This window comes from Mycteria americana, chromosome 23, assembly GCF_035582795.1.
Source record: "Mycteria americana isolate JAX WOST 10 ecotype Jacksonville Zoo and Gardens chromosome 23, USCA_MyAme_1.0, whole genome shotgun sequence".
In the NCBI taxonomy this organism is placed as follows: Eukaryota; Metazoa; Chordata; class Aves; order Ciconiiformes; family Ciconiidae; genus Mycteria; species Mycteria americana.
This window is the reverse complement of record NC_134387.1, coordinates 4,180,686-4,204,843: the sequence shown is the minus strand read 5'-3', so window position 1 is coordinate 4,204,843 and position 24,158 is coordinate 4,180,686. Positions and strand designations below refer to the sequence as shown.

The 24,158-nt window shown below is 44.8% G+C and overlaps 1 protein-coding gene across 2 annotated transcripts in view; it reads left to right on the top strand.

Moving 5' to 3' along the window:
- Positions 1-24,158, top strand: part of DPYSL2 (dihydropyrimidinase like 2) — a 55,603-nt gene that overhangs the window by 16,171 nt on the left and 15,274 nt on the right. For both annotated transcript variants that reach the window (XM_075523399.1, XM_075523400.1), the window contains exons 3-7: positions 182-366; positions 18,539-18,703; positions 19,848-19,909; positions 21,114-21,194; positions 22,099-22,167. In XM_075523399.1, coding sequence (XP_075379514.1) covers positions 182-366; positions 18,539-18,703; positions 19,848-19,909; positions 21,114-21,194; positions 22,099-22,167 — 562 coding nt within the window. The remainder of the gene's footprint in view (positions 1-181; positions 367-18,538; positions 18,704-19,847; positions 19,910-21,113; positions 21,195-22,098; positions 22,168-24,158) is intronic.

Genomic DNA, 24,158 nt, shown 5'->3' with positions numbered 1-24,158 from the left:
ATGCAGCTGCTTCAAGGGGAAGCATAAAATATTATCAGCTAGGTATGCTGATCCTGTACGTTGCTTTATATGGAAAAACAAAGCACTAGCCAGGTTAAGTAGCACAAGGGTGTATGTTTACTGGCTGTTTGCCTTGTCTGGTGTTTGTGTCTGACTTGCTGTTTGAAATGCATTTACCCAGGCAAATAGGAGAGAATCTGATTGTGCCAGGGGGAGTGAAAACTATTGAAGCCCATGGCAGGATGGTGATTCCTGGAGGGATTGACGTTCACACCCGCTTCCAGATGCCGGAACAGGGGATGACATCTGCTGATGACTTCTTCCAAGGCACCAAGGCTGCGCTGGCTGGGGGCACCACCATGATCAGTAAGCTGGCTGTTTTTTCTCTACCAAGAAAGCTTTACTTTTTTATTTCTCAGCTAAGTACAGAGACTGTGGGCTGTATAAGTCATGTCATATTTTGGACCAGGTATCAGCAGTGGAGGATTTCTGATGTCTGTCTGGGTTGCTGAGAAGAGCTTGTGTAGGGGTGGGAAAAGGGGTGGAAAATCAAGACCCCAGGATTTCCACATCTTGCAGCTGTCAGTCATTTCACTCTTGTCTTCTCTATTGGCAGGGTTTGCCTTGCTACTTGCGTGACTTTGCCAGATTCTCGGGTCTGCTCCTAATGAAACCAGTGTCACTTTGACCTCTGGCTCCAGTATGAGCAGCAGATTCTCCACATCACTGTGCCTCGGTTCCGTTTCTCCGTGATGTCTGTGACTCCAGGAGGCTTGTACTCTTTCATATATAGAGTTCAGCCTTTCTGGAACAGCGGTTGCCGCACATACAGAGAGAGGAAGGAGAGGTACTTCATACAGGGTTGTCTAGGGGTGGATAGATGTCCTTCATATGGTTCACACCCAGAAGCTTGATGCCACTGTACTATGTGTCTTTGAAAATTGGGCCACTTATTTAAGGATTTGCACGTGCCCACTTACCTACACAGCTTGAGCACCAGGATTTTTGTTAGCGTTGTTCCTTTTGTGCTCATATCCTCTTTTGGAGGAAGAGAGAAATTGGGAAATGAAAATATCTCAAAATAAAAAGACAGACTGACTGCCTGTTCTGCTGACACCAGGATTAGACACTCATGGTGTTCCACTCTGGCTCTAAAATGCCTCATGAATGACTTCCAGGCTATCTGTACCCACTTGCATTGGCTACAGATGCTTGGCTTGTCAAAGCCAGGACCTTAAAACTCCATAAGTGAGTTGTTGTTGTTGTTAACCTTGTTTGAGCCAGAGGGAAAAAAAAAAAACCCCTGTGTTGCAGTGCAGCTGATCACGTGTAAATGTAACACGGCGCCCTGGAGTCTGTTGCTGCATATGGGAATCAAGGATAAAGGTGTAAAGTGGTACAATATCTGAGCATCTTGCATTCTTTCATGTACTCTGGGGGGCTGCCATTTCACAGGACGGGAGTTAAGGTACAGAGAAATAAAAGAGCATGGTTCAGAACAGGTATGAGTGTCTATTGTCCGATCCGGGGATATAGAGATCTTAGGCACAGCCAGGAATCAGCCTAACTCTCCTCAGTTCAAACCTAGCTCCTTCTGCATTAGAACATCCTCATCTCTTAGGGGATGGTTATGAGCAATCTTTGATCCATGGGCTGGCGGGCAGACTTGGATTGACTGACATGAAGGTTGGGAGTAGGAGCCAGTGGTCCAAACACAGCTAGACTGTCTGTGTCTCGGAAACAAATCTTTTTATGGGTCTGGATCTTGCAAATAGGTTGTGTCTGGCCTATGAACTTGGTCTAATGCTTCAAATAAATAACCATAAAATAACCCGGGAAATTATTTTTCACAATGTTATCACTGTAGAGTATGAAGTTTGTGTATGAAGATAATCTCACACATAGAAAGAACGTAAAGTGAGAGTGTAGCTGTGGATGGTCTCATTGTGCATACTAATATCCAGTTTTTCTTCAAATCTTTGCTGTCAAATTTCATAACACTGAAGTGGTATTTTCTTTTCAGCCTCACTTCATTGACTTTGTTTCATTGGTTGTTCCCTTGTTATTTGTACACCTTGAATTATCATTTTCTTCTTCCTTGTTAAGTTGAATTAGATCAAAATAACATTCTCTGTCATCTGCATCGGAGCTTTTACCAGCATTATTTTGCCAGCGTACCCCCAACGGCACTTTTTAAAACCTTTTAAGCAGAAATTGCTTAGGCAAAATTTTCTAAAGTAGCCCTTTACTTTGGTTGCCCGATGTTACCTGTGCAGAGCCTCATACTTCAGAAATGCTTGGACTGTTCCATCTATGTGTAGATGTATGTTGCCTTTGCGACTGTAGGATCTGAGTATCTCACTAATGGTGCTCATAACACATCTCTGAGTTAGGGAGATTGGAGGAGAGTCCCCCGTTTTATAACTTCTCATTTTACAGCTGTGAAAAATTAGCACAATGTAGATTATGACCGTGGGCAAACCACGTAGAGGAGGCCGGTGGCTAAATTTGACTTACTGCCTTCCCGAGTGTTTCGGATTAGGATACCAAAATACACAATCATCTCTGAACAAAACCCATCTTCCTAAAGCGTAGCAGCAAGGGCAGTAATTGGACGGCTTAGGATGACGGAGAGACATTTCTGATGGGCGGGTATCAGCATCTGGCGCTGAACAGTGGAAAGCAGGATAAATAATCCAACTAGACTTCAAAGCTTTGGAGACTCTGCTCTGTGTCAGCTCAGCTGTTCTCTTCTTAGCAAAATTACACCATTTGCAAAACTTTTTCCACAAGGAAGCATACAGAGCTGCCCTCGTGAGCGTGCTCTTGGTGGGTGGCCTTTGGTTTTTCCCAAAGCAGGTGGGAGTCGTGGTTGATTGCAGCATTTTTTATTTTATGATAAATAGGACAACGTTTAGTGAACTAGATTCATAATATCACAAGCAAATTGCAGCCTGAAAATGACGTGCTAATGTTTATGTCATTGTATATTTTAAATACCGTGCCTGGGACTTCTCAAAAGAGAATATCCTCCTCTCATGGAAATGCGTCTAGCTGTGTTCTTCGGGCTTTTTTGGAAAAGCTAGCCTCATGGATGTGAGCTTTGTGGAAAAAACCACCTATGTTTCTTCATTTGTGCTTTAAGCAAACTTTGTTGTTTTTTTTTTTTTTTTTTTTACAAATAACCTTTACTCCATCCGTTTTTCTCTTTTATACATAGCCCTAATTTTGGGCAAGAAAACAGATTAGTCGGCTTCATGCTTCAATTTGTTTCACATTTTCATGCAAAGAGGGCACTTTAAGGCTGTTTACTTTACAATCATTGTAGGGCAATACTTGTTTTATGTACATTTTTCAGTGAAATTAAAACTAGAATCTTGGATAGGTTTCTATTGATTGTTGGCTTTATAAAAACTGTGGGTGAAATCCTGGCTTCGGCAAAGTAACGGAGCGTTTTGTCATTGACCTCAGCAGTGCCAGGAATTCACCCTGTATGTCTGGTTTGGTTTCAGTGAACTTCATTTTTAGCTCAGATCAAATTCAATGTTGTTCCTTTAATTCTCAAGGCAAACACATCCAAGGGAAGCACACAGGAGTTCAAGAATGTAACCTATTGTTTCCAAGCCCTGCTCTCATTTACTTCCGTTCCCCTTTAAAGTAAATTCACTACTACAGCATCAGAGATAGGAGAATCCGACTCTCAGCTGGTATCAAACGGAGTAGCCCCATTTTCTGTGCAGAACCGGTGGGGATTTATCCTGGTGGGAAGCAGATGTGGCTCCAATCCAGTGCTTCCCAACTCATCCACTGGTCAGCTGGAATGAGGGAGAGTGGCTGGCAGCGATGATCTGAATTACCCTTTTCTGCTCTTCATCACCTGCGTCCCCATAGGGCTCTCCGGTCCTTGCTCTGCTGAGCCCTCCTCTAGGCTGCTTCACTTGGGAGTTAGGGCTGATTTCTTCTTCTAGCTACTCGTTCCACGGAGGCCATCTGAACAGGAATTCCAGCTATGATCCTTCTGTCTCTACCCTCTTCAGTGCCAAAGGCAAGGAAGGCTCCAGCTGACTTTGCTAACCTATGAAAAAATATAGTTGGTCTTGCTGTGCAGAGCTGAGAGGTGAAATGACGTATTGTGCTATGATTGATTGTTTTTCTGAAACGGCAATTTGCATGATCCTTTCTCTGTCCCTGCTTTAAAACTATATCAGTGTGGGTATGTCAGCTGAGGGCGAACAGCACTGCGCATGTTTTAGGATAACATTACTGTGGAAAAAACTTGGATTATCGCCCTTCTAAAATGGCAGAATGCAGTGTTTGGGCATTAAGTTGAAGGGAGGATTCCACGATGATCTGCAGAAGGTTTTGGAGGAGAGAGGAGTATTAGATAGGCTCCAGCTCATTCAGGGTAGCTTCCCTAAGCTCCCCTGTGTTCCATGGAAAGAGAACAGTCCTTCCAGAGTTTTGGAAAAGGACTCCATCTGAGGTTGCCCTTTACAAGAAGCTCTTCTCATCCATGGAGCCTAAGGAGCCACAGGTTTTTTTGAGCTAAAGATGGCATTTTGAGCCCTTGTTTTCCCAACTTGAGATAGGTTGATGCCCTAGGATATAAAACAGTCCTTGGAGCTATTAGGGAAGGAAGGTATCGCTGCTAAAGACAGGGTGGTCTCTCTGAGTCTTGAGATGGTTTGGTCGCTTATTAACTGTGATGGGTGAAATCCCCATCAAAATCGATGGTGAAACTCCCCCTGATTTCCATAGAGGCAGGGTTGCCTCTCGTTGCTCCTAACTCTTCAGAAAGGACGAAGCTAAGCTGTGTATGTTTACTGGCTCTCTGATCCTCTAGCCTGTTTAATGTCCTACTGAGAACTGCATCTCTCCAGGCCAGCTCCCACACACATTTCAGCCCCCCCTCCCGAAGACTGTGCTGCTTCCTGGGTATCTGCTGTCCTTGAGTGAAATCGCTTGCTGACATCGCCTGTGTTGACTCAGTCAACCGCTGTTATAATCATAGAGAGAAATTACAGTGAGAGAAATTATAGCTCTTTCTGGCTTGGTGACTTGGAAACCAGCTGCCTTTTGAACTTGACTAGCAGTTATCCTAATAACATGGAGAATGTACACTAGGGATATGAGCCTTTGTATCTTAGGAGGTTCAGAAAATGAAGGGAAGCTTCAAATGGGCTGCAGTCTGCTTCCTAATGCTTTACCCTGCTATTAAAGAGAGAGCTCGTGTGCAGGACGGCAGGGATTTTGAGGAGCGTGCTAGCTGCTTAGCTCCAATCAAATTTGTGGTGAGTTGACACCAGGTCTTCTAGGTCATCCTGAAGATCACCACCTTGCTAGAAGGAAATGTTTCCAGTCTAGTATTCGTCCTCGCCTCTCAGCTTTTGAACTGAGCATGACTTTAGAGAATGGAGCCGCCCCAAAGCAGATCAGTCTAAACTGCAACGTGAGTTTAGAGTAGGGTTTGGAAAAGGGCTAGGCAGAGGTCTGGGGTAAGGGCAGCTTGGCATGGGGTAGTATTTAGACCTACCAGTGAACACTAGACCATATTCTACCCTACTGGGTGCTGCTATTCTATGTTATCGGGGCTAGCCCTTTCCTGGAAGAGAGCAAGAGACGAAATGGTGGGCAAAGGAGGAGGATGGAAACGGAGACACAGAAGGAGGTGGCACAGCAGTGGTTGTGCAGTAACTTGCGGCCGAGCTAGAAGTATAAAACCAAGCGTTTTGAGTCCAAGGGCAGTGACCACAGAGCTGCAGTGTCTCACCAAGTCTCTGTGGCTGTGTGTACACAGCACTGCATTGTTCCGCAGACACCGGCCTGAATTTTGTTTCTTTTTGCACCCAGCAGCAGAGATAAAAGAGGAACTGTGCGGCGGGGGACTGGCACTTCAGACGGGCTGCGTTGGGGTGTATGGCTTGTTTCACTTTCTAGCAGCTGGCGGTGGTTCTTCTGCAGCAAAGAAATGTTTAATTCTCTGGAAACGTAATGAAAATGTCCACTTGCTTGTATGAAAGATTATTGGTGATTTATATGGGTAGAGGCTTCCTTGAACTCTGTTATTAAGAGAATGGCATTACCACACACGAGCGCAGAGTCCCTCTGGCCCTTTCTCTCCTCTCCCCAGCTCCCCTCGGTGCCTTTTATACCCCCACACTCTTCAGCCTCTGCACTGATTCACGCTAAATCTTGTTCGCTTCACTGACTCCCAGCTTCCTGCTGATGTGTTTGTTGCTTTCATTCAGAGCAGGCTTAAAATCATTAATGAGAAAGTCGGTCTGTAAACAGAGATGGGCGCTCCCCCGTTGCGAGCTACTCTTCTCAAGCTTTTAAACCCCTCTAAGTCCATTAGGCATCTCTGCCTGCAGTAGTGTGTGCAGCTACTGTACGGACGACAGCTTGCCTTGCTGGGGCCGGCTCTGCTTCCAGCCACCCCTGCGATGCTGACTTTCTGCTGGATGGGATCGCCTCTATTGTTCTGATGGGGTTTCCAAAGGGATCTCGTTGGAAGTGAACGAAACGAATCTGCCAAGCCCTTGACGTCTCTTGCCGGTTAGCACAGAAGGAAACAGCTGTTCACTCCTCAACATACGTTGTGTGTTATTGTGTGCATTTTATTTATTTTTTTTTTTCTTTCCCCCCTTTGGGCTGCAACTATTGTTTGTCATCTCTTTGCCGCTGAGAGAATAGGCTCCTGTGAGGAACAAATGAGGGCTTTAGGAGCTGTGTAGCTTTGCCTGAGGTTATGCAGGAGGCCTGTGGTGTGATAGTGTCTTTAACCCTGGCTGTCAGATATTCAGGCTAATGACTGCCTACCAGCTGGGCCATCTTTCCTTCTTAGTGCTGAAAGGTGAAATCAGCAGTGTCTGGTTTTGGGCTGGAGTCCTGTGAAAGCACTGCAGTCCAGCGTGGCTTGTGTGTAAGACAATCAGTAGACTTTTCCCTATTTTCCCATCTTCTGCCTTCCCCAGAGCTGCTCTGGACCCTGGCCCTTGCTCCTCTCCCAGCCTTCTGCCTCTTTGGCAACACGGATTTTTTTTTTAAAAGAGCAGGTGAGCGGGGCCCGTGCTCCGTTTCTGTTTCGCCCTGTTCTGCTCTGGACCCTGTCGCTGCAGAGGAAGGAGTGGATGGCGGCTGTCCCACACGCGCTGGAGACTGATTTAGTTATGAACAAATGAATGTTGAAATGGCAACACCACTGACGGTGCAGCCGTCTTCCTGCAGATGTGACTGACCTAGATTTTTCCATGCATCCAAAAAGAGGGATTTGGCACTCACTCAGGAGAAATAACCAATGTTGTCTGTTTATGCAATAGCACTTAATACCTCTTACTCCATATGATGGTTGGGATCAGTAGTGCTGCTTTCCCACTGCATGGAGAAGAGTTCACGTTCTTTTGTCTGAAGAGCTGCTTTTAAATGCTTTTCTTGCTTTCATATGTCCAATGCTCTCATCCCCAAGTCCCGCGCCTCATGCATGACACGCAGGAGAAGTAAAGAGCTAAAGGATATCACCGATGTGTTGTGTCTTACATAGCCCCTTACATCAATGGAAAATGCATGGGATACTTTGAAGGGTACAGGTGTAAAAGTTGGGTCTTCCAGCTAAAGCCTGTCCACTGTAGATGGAAAAGCAGTCTTAAGAAAATAAAATACAATTACCTATGTCCATTAAGGTAACATTAGCTGTCTGTGATAGGTTTTCAGGGCATGTGTGTTAAATCTTGCTGGATAACCTGTCTTCATCACCTTCAAGTTGAGACGAGGTCTTAAAAGAAACAGCAGCAAATGGTGCCTCTAGCTCTTTTCTTGGCTTGTTTTTCTGGGCACGGATTTTTGCCTTCCTACCAGCGTTCAATCCCTTGGCTTCTTTTACCTTCCCGTGAGCTTGACGCAGCAGAAACCATCCTTGTCAGACAGGAACTTTTAACTTTCCACACTGGGAATTAGCTTTGCGTGTCAGGGGAAGGAAGCAAGTGATGCCTGAAAGAAGTGATGGCTAAAACTAAATGCAGTATTTCTCACTTGGGGTGGATTTGGGCGAGTGCTGTCTGTAGAGTGCAATTTGACGTCTTGGGTCAGCGGAGTCTTTTTCCATCTTTCCTTCAGCCACTATGCCTTCAGTTCATAGATCCCATCTGTTTCTTAGAAACTGGATTTTTTTAATCTTTCTGGTGAGAGGGAGAAATGTTTAAGGAATACAAATTAGCTCCTCCTGTCTACCATACTTTAATCATGCTTATAAATTGCCAGTTGTTACCAACTTGGGGCTGTGCCTGCATCTTTGCACAACCCAAACTCCCATGGAAGCCATGTGCATTTAAAAGGAATGCAGCGATGGGCACTGAAGAGTTATAGCTTCTGGGAAAACTCTTTTCTTCCCTTGATACACTACGGTTAGTGTTAGGACTACCTCTGTGACAATGGGTATGTCATTTAATTTCTCCATGCTAGTTGCTAGCTGCCCATAACGGGAGGTGGCTTTGTTGCTGAGGGGTTGTAAGCTTTAATTCAAATTAGTTAAGTTCACCTAGACCCTCATGTTATAAGTGCAAAGTGATTATTTTTATGTAGAGCTGCCTGTGAGCCCGACACGTGAAACACTGGATGCTACCGGGCAATGAGATAGTCCCTGTCCCTCCCGTGCAGATGCAGACACCCAGTCCCTGCAGCTCACGATGCACAGCTCTGGTTACTGTCAGGGTACGAATAGAAGGAAAAACCCTGTGTGAGGGAGAGATGAGGTGAGCCCTGTGTGCGTAAAGTGCTTTTGGCTTCCTGGATCCTGAAAGCCTATCTTAAGTCATAGGAGGAACCGTTAGACTTTAGCATGCAAATGTTAACTGTGAAATCTGTCGGTGAATTTTCAAAGCCCGTCAGAAAGGGCCGTGCTCTTGGAAGTTCCCCTTCCTGACCGCTTCTAGGGCATATTTTCACCAGATTGCTTTGTTCCCGAAAGCGGTTACATATGTGCAGTGCGTATATTTTTGGAATCTGGGGGACTCTGTGGTGTTTTACATATGAATGAAATTCCCTGGCACAGCCTACAGGCAACGTGAGCTGGTAAAGGAGTTCCTTGAGAATGATCCCGTATTATTACACAGCACTGCTTTTGTGCAAAGAAGGGGGAAAGTTCTCAAAGCATAGCACAGCAAGAGATAGTGTAACCCGATATTGCTTCAAAAATCTCATTCCAGAAATGCGTGTCAGTTAATGATACTTCCCAACAGACTTTTCTTTATTTCAGATGAGTTTTCTCAGGATTTGTATCAGTGTCCAAAGAGAAGAGTTCACCTACTGATGGGGTACAAAGTACTTTTCAGACTGGTGTGCAGAGACTCTTTAGCCACTGTGAACTGAAAAAGTTTTGTAAAGTCTTTGTAGCACAGTGGTAGCTGGAGAATAATGTAGACGTGCAGGATGTTCTTATGTGAAGTAGAATTAGGCCATGGTAGCAAGACCAGAGTTTGTTTCTGCTGCTTTGTGAAGCAGTTAGTCCTTTTGCTATGCAAACACTTTACAAAAGGGGAAAATGGCAGCTGTATGGAAATGACTCCCACCGAGCTGTCCCGCAGCATGGATCCAGGGGCAGTTCAGGCTATTGATCAGTCAGGCTTTCGTATTTGAGACAGGAAATTAAGTTGAGGTCTAGAATGTAAGAGTTGCCTGTAAAAGCTTAGTGCATAGGAAGACATAAAAGGCAGTGTCTTGTATGTATGAGCTTTCCTAACCCGTTTGCTGTAGGGGTCCTGGGTTGGAAGAGCCCCAGGCTTAGTGTCCATCTTTGGGTCGGCCAGATCAGGTGATGCTGAGGAGTGCATCCTTTTCTACCTCAAACATGGTGCTTTGTGCCCGCAAACAAGGAGGGGTTTCATGGTCCTGGGAAGATACCAGACTGCTTCAGAGACCGGACAGGGCTATTTCAGACGTGGAGGAAGGAAATTCGGCAGCTGGGGACTGTGTCACAGAATTCCTATTTAAAGTAAAGATGATCTAGTTAGGGCCTCCTACAGGTTGTTATTACAGCAATCTCAATAGCTATTTTTGCAGGCAATATTAGCCTTACAAAGTTGATAGAAAACTGGCAGATAGCTAGGTGTAGTCAGAAAATTGGCGCGTGCAGTGTGAATGTGCTGCTTGATCTCCGTCCTGCAGTAGGTTTGTTAGAAAATAGGTTCTGCTGCACCTCCACATCAGATCCCACTACAGTTTCCTCTATGGACACATGGACCTTTGGGTCTGATTCAGTCCTCGCTTCCTTGTCTGTAGTTCTGTTTGACAGCCATCGAAGTCAGTGGTTTAACTGAGAACAGAATGGGGACTCTTAGTGTCTTACCAGAATTGGAAGTGGTATGATGGTGATTGATGAAAACCTCTTCCTCAAAGCATGATGTCACCTCATCACAGCCACGAGAAGAGGAAGCGTCTGGTCCTTGTCCAGCGAGAGGAGATGTTTATATGGCAAATACACAGAGGGAAAGAACAGGTTCACCAAGCAGATCTGCCCCCCCATTTCCCTCACAAGCTGTTGGGAGGAAAAAAAAAAAAAAGTGATTCTATAGAATCAGAACTCTTTGCATTTAATTTATTTTGTTGGGGAAAAAATTCATCTTTCTAGTCCTGAAAACATAAAGCCCTCTCAGAACCGTCACAAATTTCCATTGTAAAAACTCCCATCCTGCAGTTGTGTTCCTCTTCATCTCCAGTGCCTCCCTGAGACAACCATGGGCAATGAAATGAAGCTGAGAAGCCAAAATCTGGTCTTGGCGACAGCGATGCAAATCCAGAATTGTTCCAGCTTCCCGGCTAGTGGAAAAAGCCCAATGGGCAGGGTATATCTCCACTGACCTGAGAGGGACAGAACTGGCTTACGGCACTTGATACTTTGTCCTCTTGGTTCTGATCAAACTTTTGCCCCTTGGATGTGGTGTTATAGTTGTGTTTTGCCTTGACTGGAAATCCATGGCTACAGAGGTTTTCTCAACCCCATTCCCTTAAGGTTTACAGGCTAATTTATATGGAAAAGTCTTTGAAGTCCTGTGTATTTTTTTTTTTGTGGGCTTCAAGTGTGGAGTATGCCTAAAAGAAAGCATAAATCTTGGAATCACTTAAATATCTCTTTTGAACTTGGCTCCCTGCCTCCTCTATCATGGTGACCTCCCGAGATACAAGCATAGCTTGGATGTACAATAAACCTGTACTGTAAAGAAATGGAGCCTTTTTTGACCTGATCTAAATATGTAGTCATTCTAGCTGTTGAAGGGGGTTATTAATTACTGTTTGGACATACAGACCCCTATTCTTTACATTTGTGTCCAGCTGGCATTAAATTATTAATCATATTTTGGATCTAATCAGCTAAAAAGACAAGTGAAATATCTGTATGACATCAGTGAGGGAATAACAGAACATTGCAGTCTGAAAATGTAATCAGTGTAGCATGGATATGTCTAATTCTTCTGAGCCTGGTCCAGCTTCTGATTCTCTGCATGGAGTCTAATAAACTGGATCTAAACTGACAGAAAACAACATGCGATGTCATTTAGCCTGCCTTTTCTTCGATTAGTGTGGCAGACACATACAAGCGAACAGTCCTTGTGTAGTTGTGTTAGCACGGTAAATGCTGTTCTGTGCAAAGCATTGTTATTCTTCAGAACAATCTCTATATTTCAGTATTTTTTCTTGGGGGAAAAAAACCCCGACAACAATAAAATAATGTGGGAATAAATCCCCAGAAATATGCAAAGCTGAAATCTGATTGCTGGATCCAGGATGTTAAGAAAATTCTTCATTTGACTTTTCATTACTTTCAAGTGACTTTTCATTACTTTTCAAGCTTAGGTACATCAGATGAAATGGTAACCTTAAAAGCGATCTTGTAGCTATCCTTTCTTGTCCTAGATCAAAAACATGACCCGGAGTGTGGTTTAGAGGAAGAACTGGGTATGAAATCAGAACATAGGAGATGCGAGGCTCTTTTAGGTTACTTGATTTGGGATTTTGGAGCTCAGAAGAAATGCTGAGGTCTCTTTCTAGCCTAAATTGATGCAGAGCCGGTGAGCTGGCAGTTGAGTTTCAATACTTCAAGCAGAAGTCTTGTTGCTGGGAGGCTTGACTTTTGAACAACTTTGTTACTGGACGAGGCAGGTTTTGGTAGCTCAATTTCTTGACACGTAAAAGGGTCATAATGATACGTAACTAATAGTCGAAAGAATTGTGGTATTTTACTAGCTGGGAGTTTGAAGCCTCTGGATGAAATAAGGTCTGTGATTATGGGATAATCTTCTGTGAAGCTTCTTGGGTCTGTCAAGGGCCTGACGTGCAGTTCACAGGTATTGGTTTTATTCCACTCACTTTCATAGCATTACTCCCAGTTCACACCAGTGCCAGGAGAATACTACTGCAGCCATAGACTAGCAACAACTCCAGACTTCTAAGTAGGGAGCTGTGCAATTACCAGGGCTGAATTTAATTACAACCTCTCAATAAAATGGCTTGTGACAGAATGTACAACTCAATAAATTCACCAGATTTCATCACATGCAGTTGCTGTGAAGATTAAGTAGTATTAAATAGGCAGATGTGTTTATAGTGATCAAGCTGCTATTTAAAGTTTTGGGTAGGGGAAATCTGCCTGCTAACAGTTAAGCTTAAATGTTAAGGATTTTCACCTTATAAACTCCTCTTAAACAATAAGCACATTTAATGCTAGTAGGAGCAGGAAATAATGTGTAAAACTGCAGTTTATAATAGCAACTGGAACCCTGCATACATAGTTTTATTACATACACAATTTTTGTAACATCTGACCCTAATTCACATTTATATTGTCCATATCAAATAGTTTTTCTCTTTCCTGGTAGTAGTGTTCATTAACTGAAGACCAAGAAAAATTTCATGCATGCTTTAGATGACACATAATTAAATCAGTTGAGAAAAACCTTTACAGGGGAAAGCTGGAACCAAGAGCTATTAATAGAAACTCCAGGAAGGGGTTGTTAGCAAGCCAGGGCCTGCTCAAATGAGGCAGGATGCAAAAAAGAAAAAAAATTGAACATGCCACAATACCAGGAAGCGATAAAACCCATTAATCCCCACCCATGAGGACATACATCCAAAAAGTAAAGTTTTGTTTTCAAGGCAAGGCTCACAGCTGAACTCAGCTCTCCCACTGCAGCAATAATTTCTCTTGAGCTTAGTGAGGGGTCAAAAATATAAAGGCATGGCTCTTAAACGGCATTTTTTTTGAGAGCTTCAAAGTGCCGGAGAGAGATTATATGGGATTTTTTATGGCTTCAGTCTCAAAGCATCCTGCAGGCGGTTGGTTAAATTCCCCAGTCTTCTGCGTGCGATCCCTCATGCCCATGCAGAATAGCTACGTCCCTTCTCAGACTGGGCACTTGTTCAGGGCCTGAGCGAGAGCCACAGATATCTCCCTGCTTCAGAAAAGCTCTTCGGGCCCAGAAAGCCACAGCGCATCCGAGTTTGTAAAAGGAAGCCAAGATGTGATGCAACATTTTATAAAGCCACTCTTTAAAGCTGAGTTGGGCACCATTTTAAGTGTGCTGTGCAGCTAGAGGGTTGATAGGGTTTTAAAGTAAGTGAGAAGATACAGCAGTTGAATGAAGAACAAAGGTATTCTTAAAGTCAACCCTTAAGTGCACTGATCAGTAATGTGATTAGTAAATGCTAGTGCTTTATAAACCGATGCTGTCACTTCTCCTACCCTACTTAGATTTTTTTCATGCTTGTGTTAAAACAATACTACTTTATCTTCCCCCGTACTTGGAAAGTTCCCTTTAAATCAATTCCTCTAAGTTTTGCCTTCCCCTTTCATTTAACGCCGAGTGCCTGATGCACTGGTGGTTGTTATCTCTCCCCCACAGCATTCAACCATTTCAGCTCATAGGACACATAACATTTCAGCGTGGCCGAATGCCAACTCTGGTATATTAAAGCCACATAGATAAGCTAACAGTGGTTAATGTTGTTGTCTCACTTCAGCTTATTGTCTGCCTTTAATCTTGAGCCGATTAATCTGTCCGAGGAGGAGCGAAGGATCATGAGCGAGACAGGCAGAAAAACAGCCATGGATGATGGGTGGGTGGGAGCCGAAATACTTGGAAGTAAGAGCAGATGCACCTTGTAAGCTTTGTGAAACTGTATGTAATGATGGGAGAGCAAAACCAGGCACATCAGAGAGGTAATTAAGAGTCTTAGTGATTGTGGCTGGAACAATCATGGCATATTGGGTACACAGGTGCTCAAATCCCACTGCCTTCCAAAGGGAGGTGAATGCTCAGTTTGTCTGGGGAAAAGATAAACACGCTATCCAGTAATTTTGGAATCTTGTCAGTATCTTACCAAGGGAACAATTAGATGATTTGTAAAACACAAAATCTTTTTTTTTTTTTTTTTTAAAGCAGTTACTTTGCTGATGTAAACTGGCTTACTTGATTCTAAGCCGTAGGCTGTTGCATTTTGGATTCTGCATCTCAGAAAGTTAAAAGATAAATCTACAGAGTGTTTTCTGTTCATACCTGAGAAAACACTGTAATCCTAACCTTGGCTTTGCTGTTTAACTTGCTGAGAGTGTATGTTAAACAAAGAGAAACATTAGGATTAGGTCTGAAATTCACTCTGATTCAGGGAGCCACTACAAGGACCACAAGCTATTTAATTCCTCCTTTGAAGGTTTCAGTACTGATGAAGTGATACTTCAATGATCTTTTCCTTTTCTCTTTTTTTCTTCCTTTTGTTTCTGTTTTTGGAGCAAGCTTTGAGCTTAAACGGAGCTGGCAACTTCCTTTTCAGACCTCAGCAGCTGACATCATTTGTACAGCAATAATGAACAACAGGAAGAAAACATCTGGGCTTGGAAGCACGAAGAGATCAAGGCTGTAGTGGTCTAGAGAATAGAGGGGTGACAACAGTCTGTCTTGCAACAGTTTGTCCTGAGTGCGTCCTGCAGACGAGAGGCCGCTCCAGCGGCTGCAGGAATTGAACATTCCTGGTTTCCGAGATGAAGGAACGGAAGATGGGGCAGTAAGCTGTCGGGTTCCCTAGAGAGAAGTGGTTCAGTGAGGTCAGGACAGCACACTGCTTTTCGCATGGGAACCCTCCAGGGTAATCTCCACGGCTGGGTTTGCTGCGTGCTCCGGTGGGTCAGAAGACCTTGTGTCCGTGGTCCTGTGGCAGATCATACCCAAGGGTCATCTTGGGAACCTAGGGCTGTGGGAATGCAGCGGATGGAGCTTTCATCAGCTGCTTTGTACTGCTCCAGAGCTCAGGGACCTTAAAGAAAAAGCTTTTTGTTTTACTTTGAGCTCTTGAGCCGTGCCTGAGGACTGGAAGGAGAGCTTCCTCTGAGCTCCATGTGGGCGATTCCTATTCTTACCAATAGGCAGGAGTAGTTGCAATGCTCAGTTCTTTTAACAGCAGGCGAAGACTCAATCTTGATTCTTCTCCTTTAAAGGATCTAGGCTCATTCTTATTTATTTGGGCTGCCCAAAACCCCAGCCCTAGCATGTAGGGATGTAGGCCATGATCTTGCAATTTAGTTGGCCCCTTCCATTGTAATAAGGGATGGTAAAATCAAGGGGACATTTGCGTTTGTGTCTGAATTACCTCTAGACTAGCACTTAGGGTTACATCCACCTTCCTCGTGTCTTACGTGCAGCATCTACTGCTTCTGCTGCCTCACTTGCGGCAGCACAGCTTCCTTCTGCTCCAGGATGCCGTGTGTCGGGCATCCCATGGTATGCTCTACCATGTTGCTCCTTCGCCCAGTCTCTTTGGACTAGTTAAATCACAGGCTTTTGAAGGCTGTTGGCTTACCTTGCATGTGCAGGCCTCCTTGCTGACTTCTTCCACGTGAATATAACGAAGTGGTTGATCAGTAATACTTGCCTGGCAGAGAGCTGCTATGGAAACAAACTGTGTTCTGTTTTGATGGGGATGATGGGTGATTTGGCTATCGGTGAGCTCAAGGGAGCTGCTATGAGATGTGTCGGCAGCACAGCTTCCATATGAGATATCCCTAATCCCCAGAGCTGACTTTCATGCACATATGCACCACTACCTCCATCCCTTATCCTTATTGCAACCAGCTGTGGTTTGGCTTTGTCAAAGATCTGATAGAGCTCCCTTACCCCCTCTCCCACTCCCTCCACAAACTCCCATTAGTCATACTTGGGCAGCGCATGAAATAAGATGGTGATAAAGCTCTGATCCTAGACACCAGAGTCATTCCTAGGGGCTCCGTGCTGGGCTGCGAAGACTCCACGGTGTTAACCCCTTGGTGCCTCCAGGCAGAGTTTCCTAATGCCCGTAAGCTGTGTGTCATCTCAGGGTTGGTAGAGCTCTTAGGGCACCTTTCGTTTAAGTAGAGATGGATTTATTGCTGTGGTGTGTTAGAGATTAAATGGGCTTTTTTGGCTTTTTAATTAGTGGGCTGAGGAAAACAGCTCTTGTGTTAAGGTACTGGCCATTTGTGAAAACTTGGGTTTTCTCCGTATCCCATTGGTAATGCAGAGGGAATGTTATTTTTCTCCTTGTTGTTCATACTACTTAAGCTAAAGATTAACTTTGGCAGAGTGACAAGGGGCTACGTACTGGCCAAGAAACAATTCAGTCTGGAAGTTAGTGGAAGGCTTCTGACCATTGGGGAGGAGGACCCTGTGGAACAGAAATTAGATTTTTTTTTTTTTTTTTTTTAAAAAAAACAGGACAGTTTATCGGCTGATTAAATTTGGGTTGCTTTTCCCGAGGGTGGTGAAAAGCACATCCTTGATCTGATGCCAGCCACCAGGCAAATTTCAGAGCTTTCACTCATAGCATAGATTTCTCTAATGGGCAGGACACTTCTGTCTGAGCAGACGAAGGCCACCAGCCGCTCCTGAACCCCTAAGCCACTGCTGATCAAAGCTGCAGCTGTACTGCCGATGTATCAGCAAAGAACTGTACAGCACATCCTTCCCTTTGCAGGCTAGCGTGATACTTTGAGGGGCAAACACAAGCCTTTTGGAAAAGCACAAGTATTTTAACTGCTGTTTTGCTATCTGTCATGTAGCCACCTTTGCAAAAGGGAGGGAAGGTGGGCAGAGCTTTGCGGGAAGGATGGTTGTTTTGGGTAATCCTCTCTGCTTTCTGCAGTGTTTGCCCGTCTCGAGCATTGGAGATGTCAGCCGCTCGGGTGGCTGAAGCTCGTGGGTTGTTCAGGAGAGCAGTACTGCTTTTGCAGCGGGTTGAGAGCTCCCGGTGTAGATCCAGTTCTTAAGGCAGTGCAAAACCAGTAAATCTAGGCTGACGTGTCTGCATGGGGGCAAAGCAAAGCTTTGTACTTCACTGAGAGCGAGTAGGGCCCAAGGACTTTGTCTCTTATCCCACTTGTGATTTAGAGCTAACTGCTGAGCTGATGGCAGCCCAGATACTCTCCAGTAAAGTTAAAAATAAACTGCTTGAATTTCTCTGCTGATAATTGAAGCAACTTTTTTTGTGTGTGTGTGTGATTTGATGTAAAGTCAAGCCAGGTCTCTCTTCCTCCTCAACAGTGCCTGCCCAGTTTGTGACCCCTGAAGTCCCACAGGCTTTTCCCACTCTCTCAGCAGCAGTTCAGTTTCTGAGATGCTGGCTTGCTTCTTTTATTTCACTGTGTTTAGTGAAGATCTTAGAGATCCCGTGCGTTCACATAAAAATGTGAATGCTATTCCAGTTACTGGGAGGAACACTAAACCTTCAGATCCAAATCTCTTTTGTTACCCTTTGAGGCTGTTCTGCATCTGTAGCACTGGTGGAGTATCCTGTAGCTGCCTGTGAACCCCGTTGCTGCTGGACTTGATGCGTTAGGCTGGAACGAGGATCAGACTGAGCAGATGGCAGAGGCAAGCAGGACCATCTTGTCGTCAGGAGGTGTCTCTCCAGCCACGGCAGGCTCTTGGTCCTGCTTCTTCCAGTCCTCACTTGTACGCCGTCTCTGGAAGGTGCTCTGAGTTGGGACGTGTAGCACAAAGCAGCTCTGATCCATGCGTGGAGTCCTTGGTTGTCGCTGCGTACGTGCCGGCAGCAATACGTCTTTGCACTCCGTGGACGCCTTTTCTAGCACGTCCAGAGGCACAGACAAAGTCGCTGCTTGAACACGAGGTGCGGCGTACTGAAAGCTCCTGGCTGATGCTCACAGGGGACCTTGCCTGTGTCATTGTTTATTTGTCACCAAACAGGGGAGCGGTGTTTACAGAGCTCTCCGCAGTGGTTTGCGTTTGCTGCCCTAAGGATTTCATTTGCTCCATTCACAACCAATTGCAGTAAACAGGCTGTAGTAATTGAACTAGTTCCTTCAGCTTGGCCCTGTAATCAGCTTCCTGGCTGCCTTCTCAGATGTGGGGCTTTAGAAACCAAGTCTTTCAAACTCGAATATTTTAAGGGGAAGGCGATGTCCTGTTTTCGCAGCAGCCTCTGCAAAGCATGCTCTCTATCTTGGACATCCAGGAAAGCTGCTGCACCAGCCATTTACCAATGCTTTGATTGTCTTTCCCAGTTGATCACGTGGTTCCTGAGCCAGGGACCAGTTTGCTGACTGCGTTCGACCAGTGGCGAGAATGGGCAGACAGCAAATCCTGCTGCGACTACTCTCTGCATGTGGATATCACCGAGTGGCATAAAGGTGTCCAGGAGGAGATGGAAGCTCTGGTCAAAGATCATGGTAAGTTCAGTTACTCAAAGCTCAGAGAAGCCTTTCCCCTCTTTATTTTTCAGGACTGGCTCCCCTATTTTTTAGGATTGTCTCTTGTGGAATCTTTTACATCCCAATAAAGCTGTTCCGGGCCCTGACATTAACTTGGCCCATTCTGGCTTCTTGTGTGGACAGTCGCTGTTGTAGAGGGCTCGGGAGGATGGTACACGCTGGTGTCGCTGCAGTGCGTTAGGTGGGCGGGCGTTGATTTTGAGGAGGTGAATCTCTTGCTGCTGCCATGCAAAGGAGCACCTTTGTTCAGCGGAGGTCCTTTGATTTTCATTAGTGCAGCTAGGTGACAGGTTTGGCCATTAAACTGTTGTAAACAAGGGAGGAATCAGGCCCAGAAGGAACAATCCAGCACTGCTTGCTAAAAGTGGAGGAGAGCTGAATAAAATGACCTCATGGGTTTTTCCCCTCTTTAATTTCCTTGACGTTTCATCCTTAGGCTAGAGTAATTTTCCATCCTGTTCGTAGTTTAAAAAGACAACCTTTTACATCCTAATGAGCGCTTTCCCACACGTGCTGGGTGAGAAGTTTTGCTGGTTCAGAAGGCAGGAGAGGGAAAGCCGACTTGGGAGCACTCCCTGTGCCTTGGTCAGTACGAACACGGTGGCGGAGGGCATGCTTACAGACACAGATTTCCCTTCGCTCTCGCAGGAGGGAGCGGGGGATCAGGCAGCCAGGCCCAGTCTCTGCTTTTGTGTGTGATGCATTTTGCTTATTTTTTTACTCAGCTTCCTACAGTGCTGAATCCACGGAATTATTCTTATTTCAGTGTCAAGTGGAAGCCTAGGGGTTTTGCTGTCCCCACGGCTGGAGTGCAGGCTCCTCCGTTCTCATCGGTTGTGTTTATAGGTGCCACATGGCTGAGGAGATCCTGGCTTTACGCTGTGATCTGTTGAGAGCGTATGCCTGTGTGCATGCACGTCTGTGTACACATTTCACAGCAGATTAAAGTAATTTATTTGTCCACCCATCATTAGTGCTTGCGGGGGGGGGGGGGGCTGATTGAGGGGGACATTTCTCTCTGTGAGGCACGGTGTGTTTCCTAGCTTTATCTGTGCCTGCAATTTGTATGTCAAAGATAATTCCTTTGCTCTCTCTCTGCCAGGTGTGAACTCCTTCTTGGTTTACATGGCTTTCAAAGATCGCTTTCAGCTAACTGATTCTCAGGTAGGAAGGCTTAATGTTCACTTCTGTCACTGCAAGCTGTGCCTTAGTCTCTTATAAGGGTTTAATTGCAATGCACTTGGATCTGACATTCTCTTTTGGTTTCATTCTTTATATGCATAACAGTACCTAAGATTTGCAACAGTACCCAGAGCTCTGGTTTGAAGATTTTTTTTTTTAATAAAAAAATAAAAAAAAAAACAAAAACAAAAACAAAAAAACCCCCAAAAAACCCCCCAAAACAAACGACAACATACCCTGAAAGACTTGGCTGGGGAAAGCAATGGCAAAACCCTCATTTTGAGACATCTAAGGTTTTATTCCAGCTCCTTTGGTGTGGAAGCAGTGGCAGTTGTATAAATTGCTGCTTTATGCCTAGGCGCAGAGCAGGACAGTGAGATCTCTGGTAACTGTTCTGTGTGTTTATAAGCTGAAACTGATCCTGCTCCAGAATTGGGTTTCTGGCTTTAGCATTAGAATCACTGGCACCTTAAAAAGGAATTGCCCTCCTGTTTGCTATTCTGGTGGGTATGTTTGGGTACATTTAATGGTTGAGATGGGCAGTTTGTATTTCTAAATGTGGTGGGAGGAGAGGAATGCCTGGGAGTCATTTGGAACAGTGTAGGAGGCAGTGGTATATGGCAATTATCTCTAATGACTCTGGTAAGCATTTTAATGAGTGACCATTGACGGAGCTGGCATCAGTTGTGGGTTATTCAACCTGAGCCCTCTCAAACTGGTTGCTGGAGTGGGAAATCACACTGCTTCTGTCCCAGGCAGTGAGAGGGGTGGGTGCAGGTTCTCCTTGAAAATCAAATGTAAGGGGTTTTTTTGATGCCAGGCACCAGTAAATGAAGGCATGAAACAGGTACAACTCTGTGAGCTCCTTAAAATCACTCCAGATGTAGGCCCGTGCAGTTGCTGTTGCTTTCTCCAGCATGGTAAATATACCCAAACCTGGCTTTTGAATAGTGCTGCTTTGCCATATCAGTAGCATCTGACTATACAGATTGGGAAATTTAGTTGTAGGCAGGAAAATGGATTGTATCTATCCAGCAAACCACATCTTATATTTCTTAATGCTTCTTTTTCTCTTTTCCATTCTGCAAAATTTATGCTGAAGGAGTCTGGAGTGTATACTATAGAATAGGTATGTACCTGAGTGTACACTCGGGGTATATTGTGCGGTATGTTTTCTGTCTTCCAGATATATGAGGTCCTGAGTGTAATCCGGGATATTGGTGCGACAGCTCAAGTGCATGCTGAGAATGGCGACATCATTGCTGAGGTATGTTATGTTTATTCGGTGGATTATTAACTTCAAAATGCTGGGAGGGATTTAAATGCTAAATCCTTCTTTGCAAACAGAAGATCACCAAGACTTTTAAAAGCGTGGCATAGCTGTATCGAGGATGGAAGCAGAGCTGTGCATCAAATCTCATCCCCTTCATTGTCGCTGATAAAGCAGGTTTTCATGGCAGCTTTCAGTTTGTGGTGGATATCGGCCATCTCTGCCTTTCTCCCCATAAGTGAAAGACTGTGTCTGGGTGTGACACTCGCTGCGTAGAATAAAATGTTCTGCAGTAACTAAGACCAGGGGAGTGGGAAGGGAAATAGCTTCACACAGTATCTGGGATGCTGATGTTTGGGATCTGTTCATCCTTTAAACAGCAACAAAGAAGAAATGTTAATAATGTATTTGGATTTCATCTGATCTCCAGCTCATTTTATACAGTATGCCTCAAGCATACAAAACTTGGTTTTGCAGAGGATTTCTGCATTGTCTGACTGGGGAAGAGCCCACCTGAGTCTTTGAGCCCAGTCACCTGCAGTTGCAGGATGATTTTTTCATGAGATACTGTTTTGGCACATCTTAGGGATTACTTTAAAGACGCAAATGAGTGGTGAAAGTTGAGGGGCTGTGAACCCAGTGTGAAGCAAATCAAACTAAAAGGTTTCCCTGACCTCCTGTGAACAAATCAGCAAGGGTTTTGTGAGCTCTGGTTATTCTCAACAAGGGAGGTTGGACACGGCTCTGGTTGTAAGGCCCTTATGTAAAGCCCCATGTGATTATTAGTTAGCACAGATGCCTAGGATCTCGCTTGTACCTCTTTCAAACAGCTGTGTTTGCTGCAAGAAAAATATGTATGTTGCTTTAAATCTTTTTCCTGCTCTTTTTCTCTCTGCCTTAGGAGCAGCAAAGGATCCTCGAACTGGGGATCACAGGCCCTGAAGGGCATGTGCTGAGCAGACCTGAAGAGGTGAGGACTTTACTGCCTTTGCATTTATTCCCCCAATTTATAACATTTCTGCATTGCCATCAAGTACTTCATATTGGGATGAATGTTGCCGGAAACACAATTTCATCCTGGCTGTAAATATAATTGCTGCATGGGGTAAGGGAAGAGGCTAAGACACTTCTAGGGAGTAACGAGTAACTAGTCCCTTCTAGAGACTAACTGCTATGGGTACTTAGGAGGAATTGAGGAGCCCCCTCCACTTCTGTACTGGAGAAGGGGACATCTCCAGGGAGTAATTAATCCAGCCTAAGGTTTGATTCACCCTCTGGGTGAATCTCATCTGGGCTCATCTCTTTCTGTTGATTATCAGAGGTGGTCTATAAAGGCTCTGCTCACACATGAGGTATGTAAAGTGAGGTGGGATGTGTTTGAACCACAGAGCCCGTGATAAGCACTCAAGACACAGAGAGCTGTTGGTACTTAGCATATCTTCAGTTCAGCCCTTTGATAGCCCAAACTGGAATCCTACATTAGGAGATGGAGAAAATGTTGAACCTGAAGCACAGGTAGAGCACAGTCTGCCTGAATCACCGTTCCCTTGATTCAGCCGCTGCACAGGAACACTTTAAGATGAAGTCCCTGAAGAATTACATGTTCTGATGATGTTGGTCTTTATGGAGCTAGACCCTGAAGTTCTTGTTTCCCATCACTTTAAGTTGAGTTTTGCATGAGTAAAGACTTCAGAATTTGGCTTTATGTAGGCAGGATTCTGCCACTGACTTTTCTAGATCCCATTTCCTGGGCTTCTCTCTCAGTCCTTATTTTATCCAGACTTTCTCTGACTCAGCAGAAATTTTTAATATGTGCCCAAATCCTGACATTCTGTCTTAGGCACTCGCATAGCTTCTGTTACCATAATATTTGATCATTTGAACCTTTTACCGATGATGGATTTTTTACACCAAGGGATTAAGTGGTTTGCTGAAGGCACAGAAAGTATGTACCAGAGAGGGGATCTAATTCTGGGATCCTAGCCCAGCACTTTAATATAGTTAACCTCCATAGTTCCCCATTGATTTCTCTAGGGTAAAGCACCCCAATCCCTCTCACTCCCTCGAAGTCTTTAAAATAAATCTCAAGAGTAAGAAAGAACCTTAAAACTTTGCTTTTCAGGTTGGTTCCCATTGCATTCTTCATTTCCAGTCTTTCAGATCTCTAAGCTAGACATCTCACCACGGCATTCTGGGTTTGTGAAGTCCATCCGTTATGTACAAGCAGTTCTTTTTGTTCCTCCAAGATATTGGGGCTTTGCTGACTGCCAGATGTGGCAGCTGGAAGCTGGGTGTGTGAGATCATCCACACGTGCCCCTCATACTCCCTCTCCATTTCCTCCTCTTGGTTCAGACAAGCAGCATCCAGAGACATGTCAGTAGGAGTATAAATCATTCAGTTGCTTCATGCAGAAGGGGAAAAAAAAAATGCTTGACTTGAGCAGTATGTGAATCCTCACCGAATTTGTGTTTGGCTCCAGGAGGTGGGATTTTTTGGTTCCTGGAAGTTGTGAGCAGACACTTGCACTGAACCTTCCACCCACCCACCCACCCACCCACCCCTGCTTTTTTTTTTTTAATTTTTTTTTTAATTACATATTTTTTGGCTTGCATCAGGAGAGCAGGAACAGATGCTGACATGACACGTGGGGCTTATCTGTGGAGCACCCCTAAACTTTTGTTGACTTCAAAGGAAGGCTGCTCCTTACCTTAAAGGATCTGGCTGTCAAACTAGCCAAGTTTTGTCTGGCTACTTGAAAGGTCATCCTTAGTGGAGCAGGAGCTTTAAAGTGTGAACTGTGTGGCTCCCTGGCTTGGTTGGTTTGTTATATCTGTCTTCTGCACTTTGCAGAAATGTGTTCTTTCTCAGCATAGCGAGGAAGGCTGCCTGAGGACACGTGGCTGCCTCAAATGAGGATCAGTTGAGCCTCTTCCAGGGTCACTGGGCAGCCTCTGTGCAGC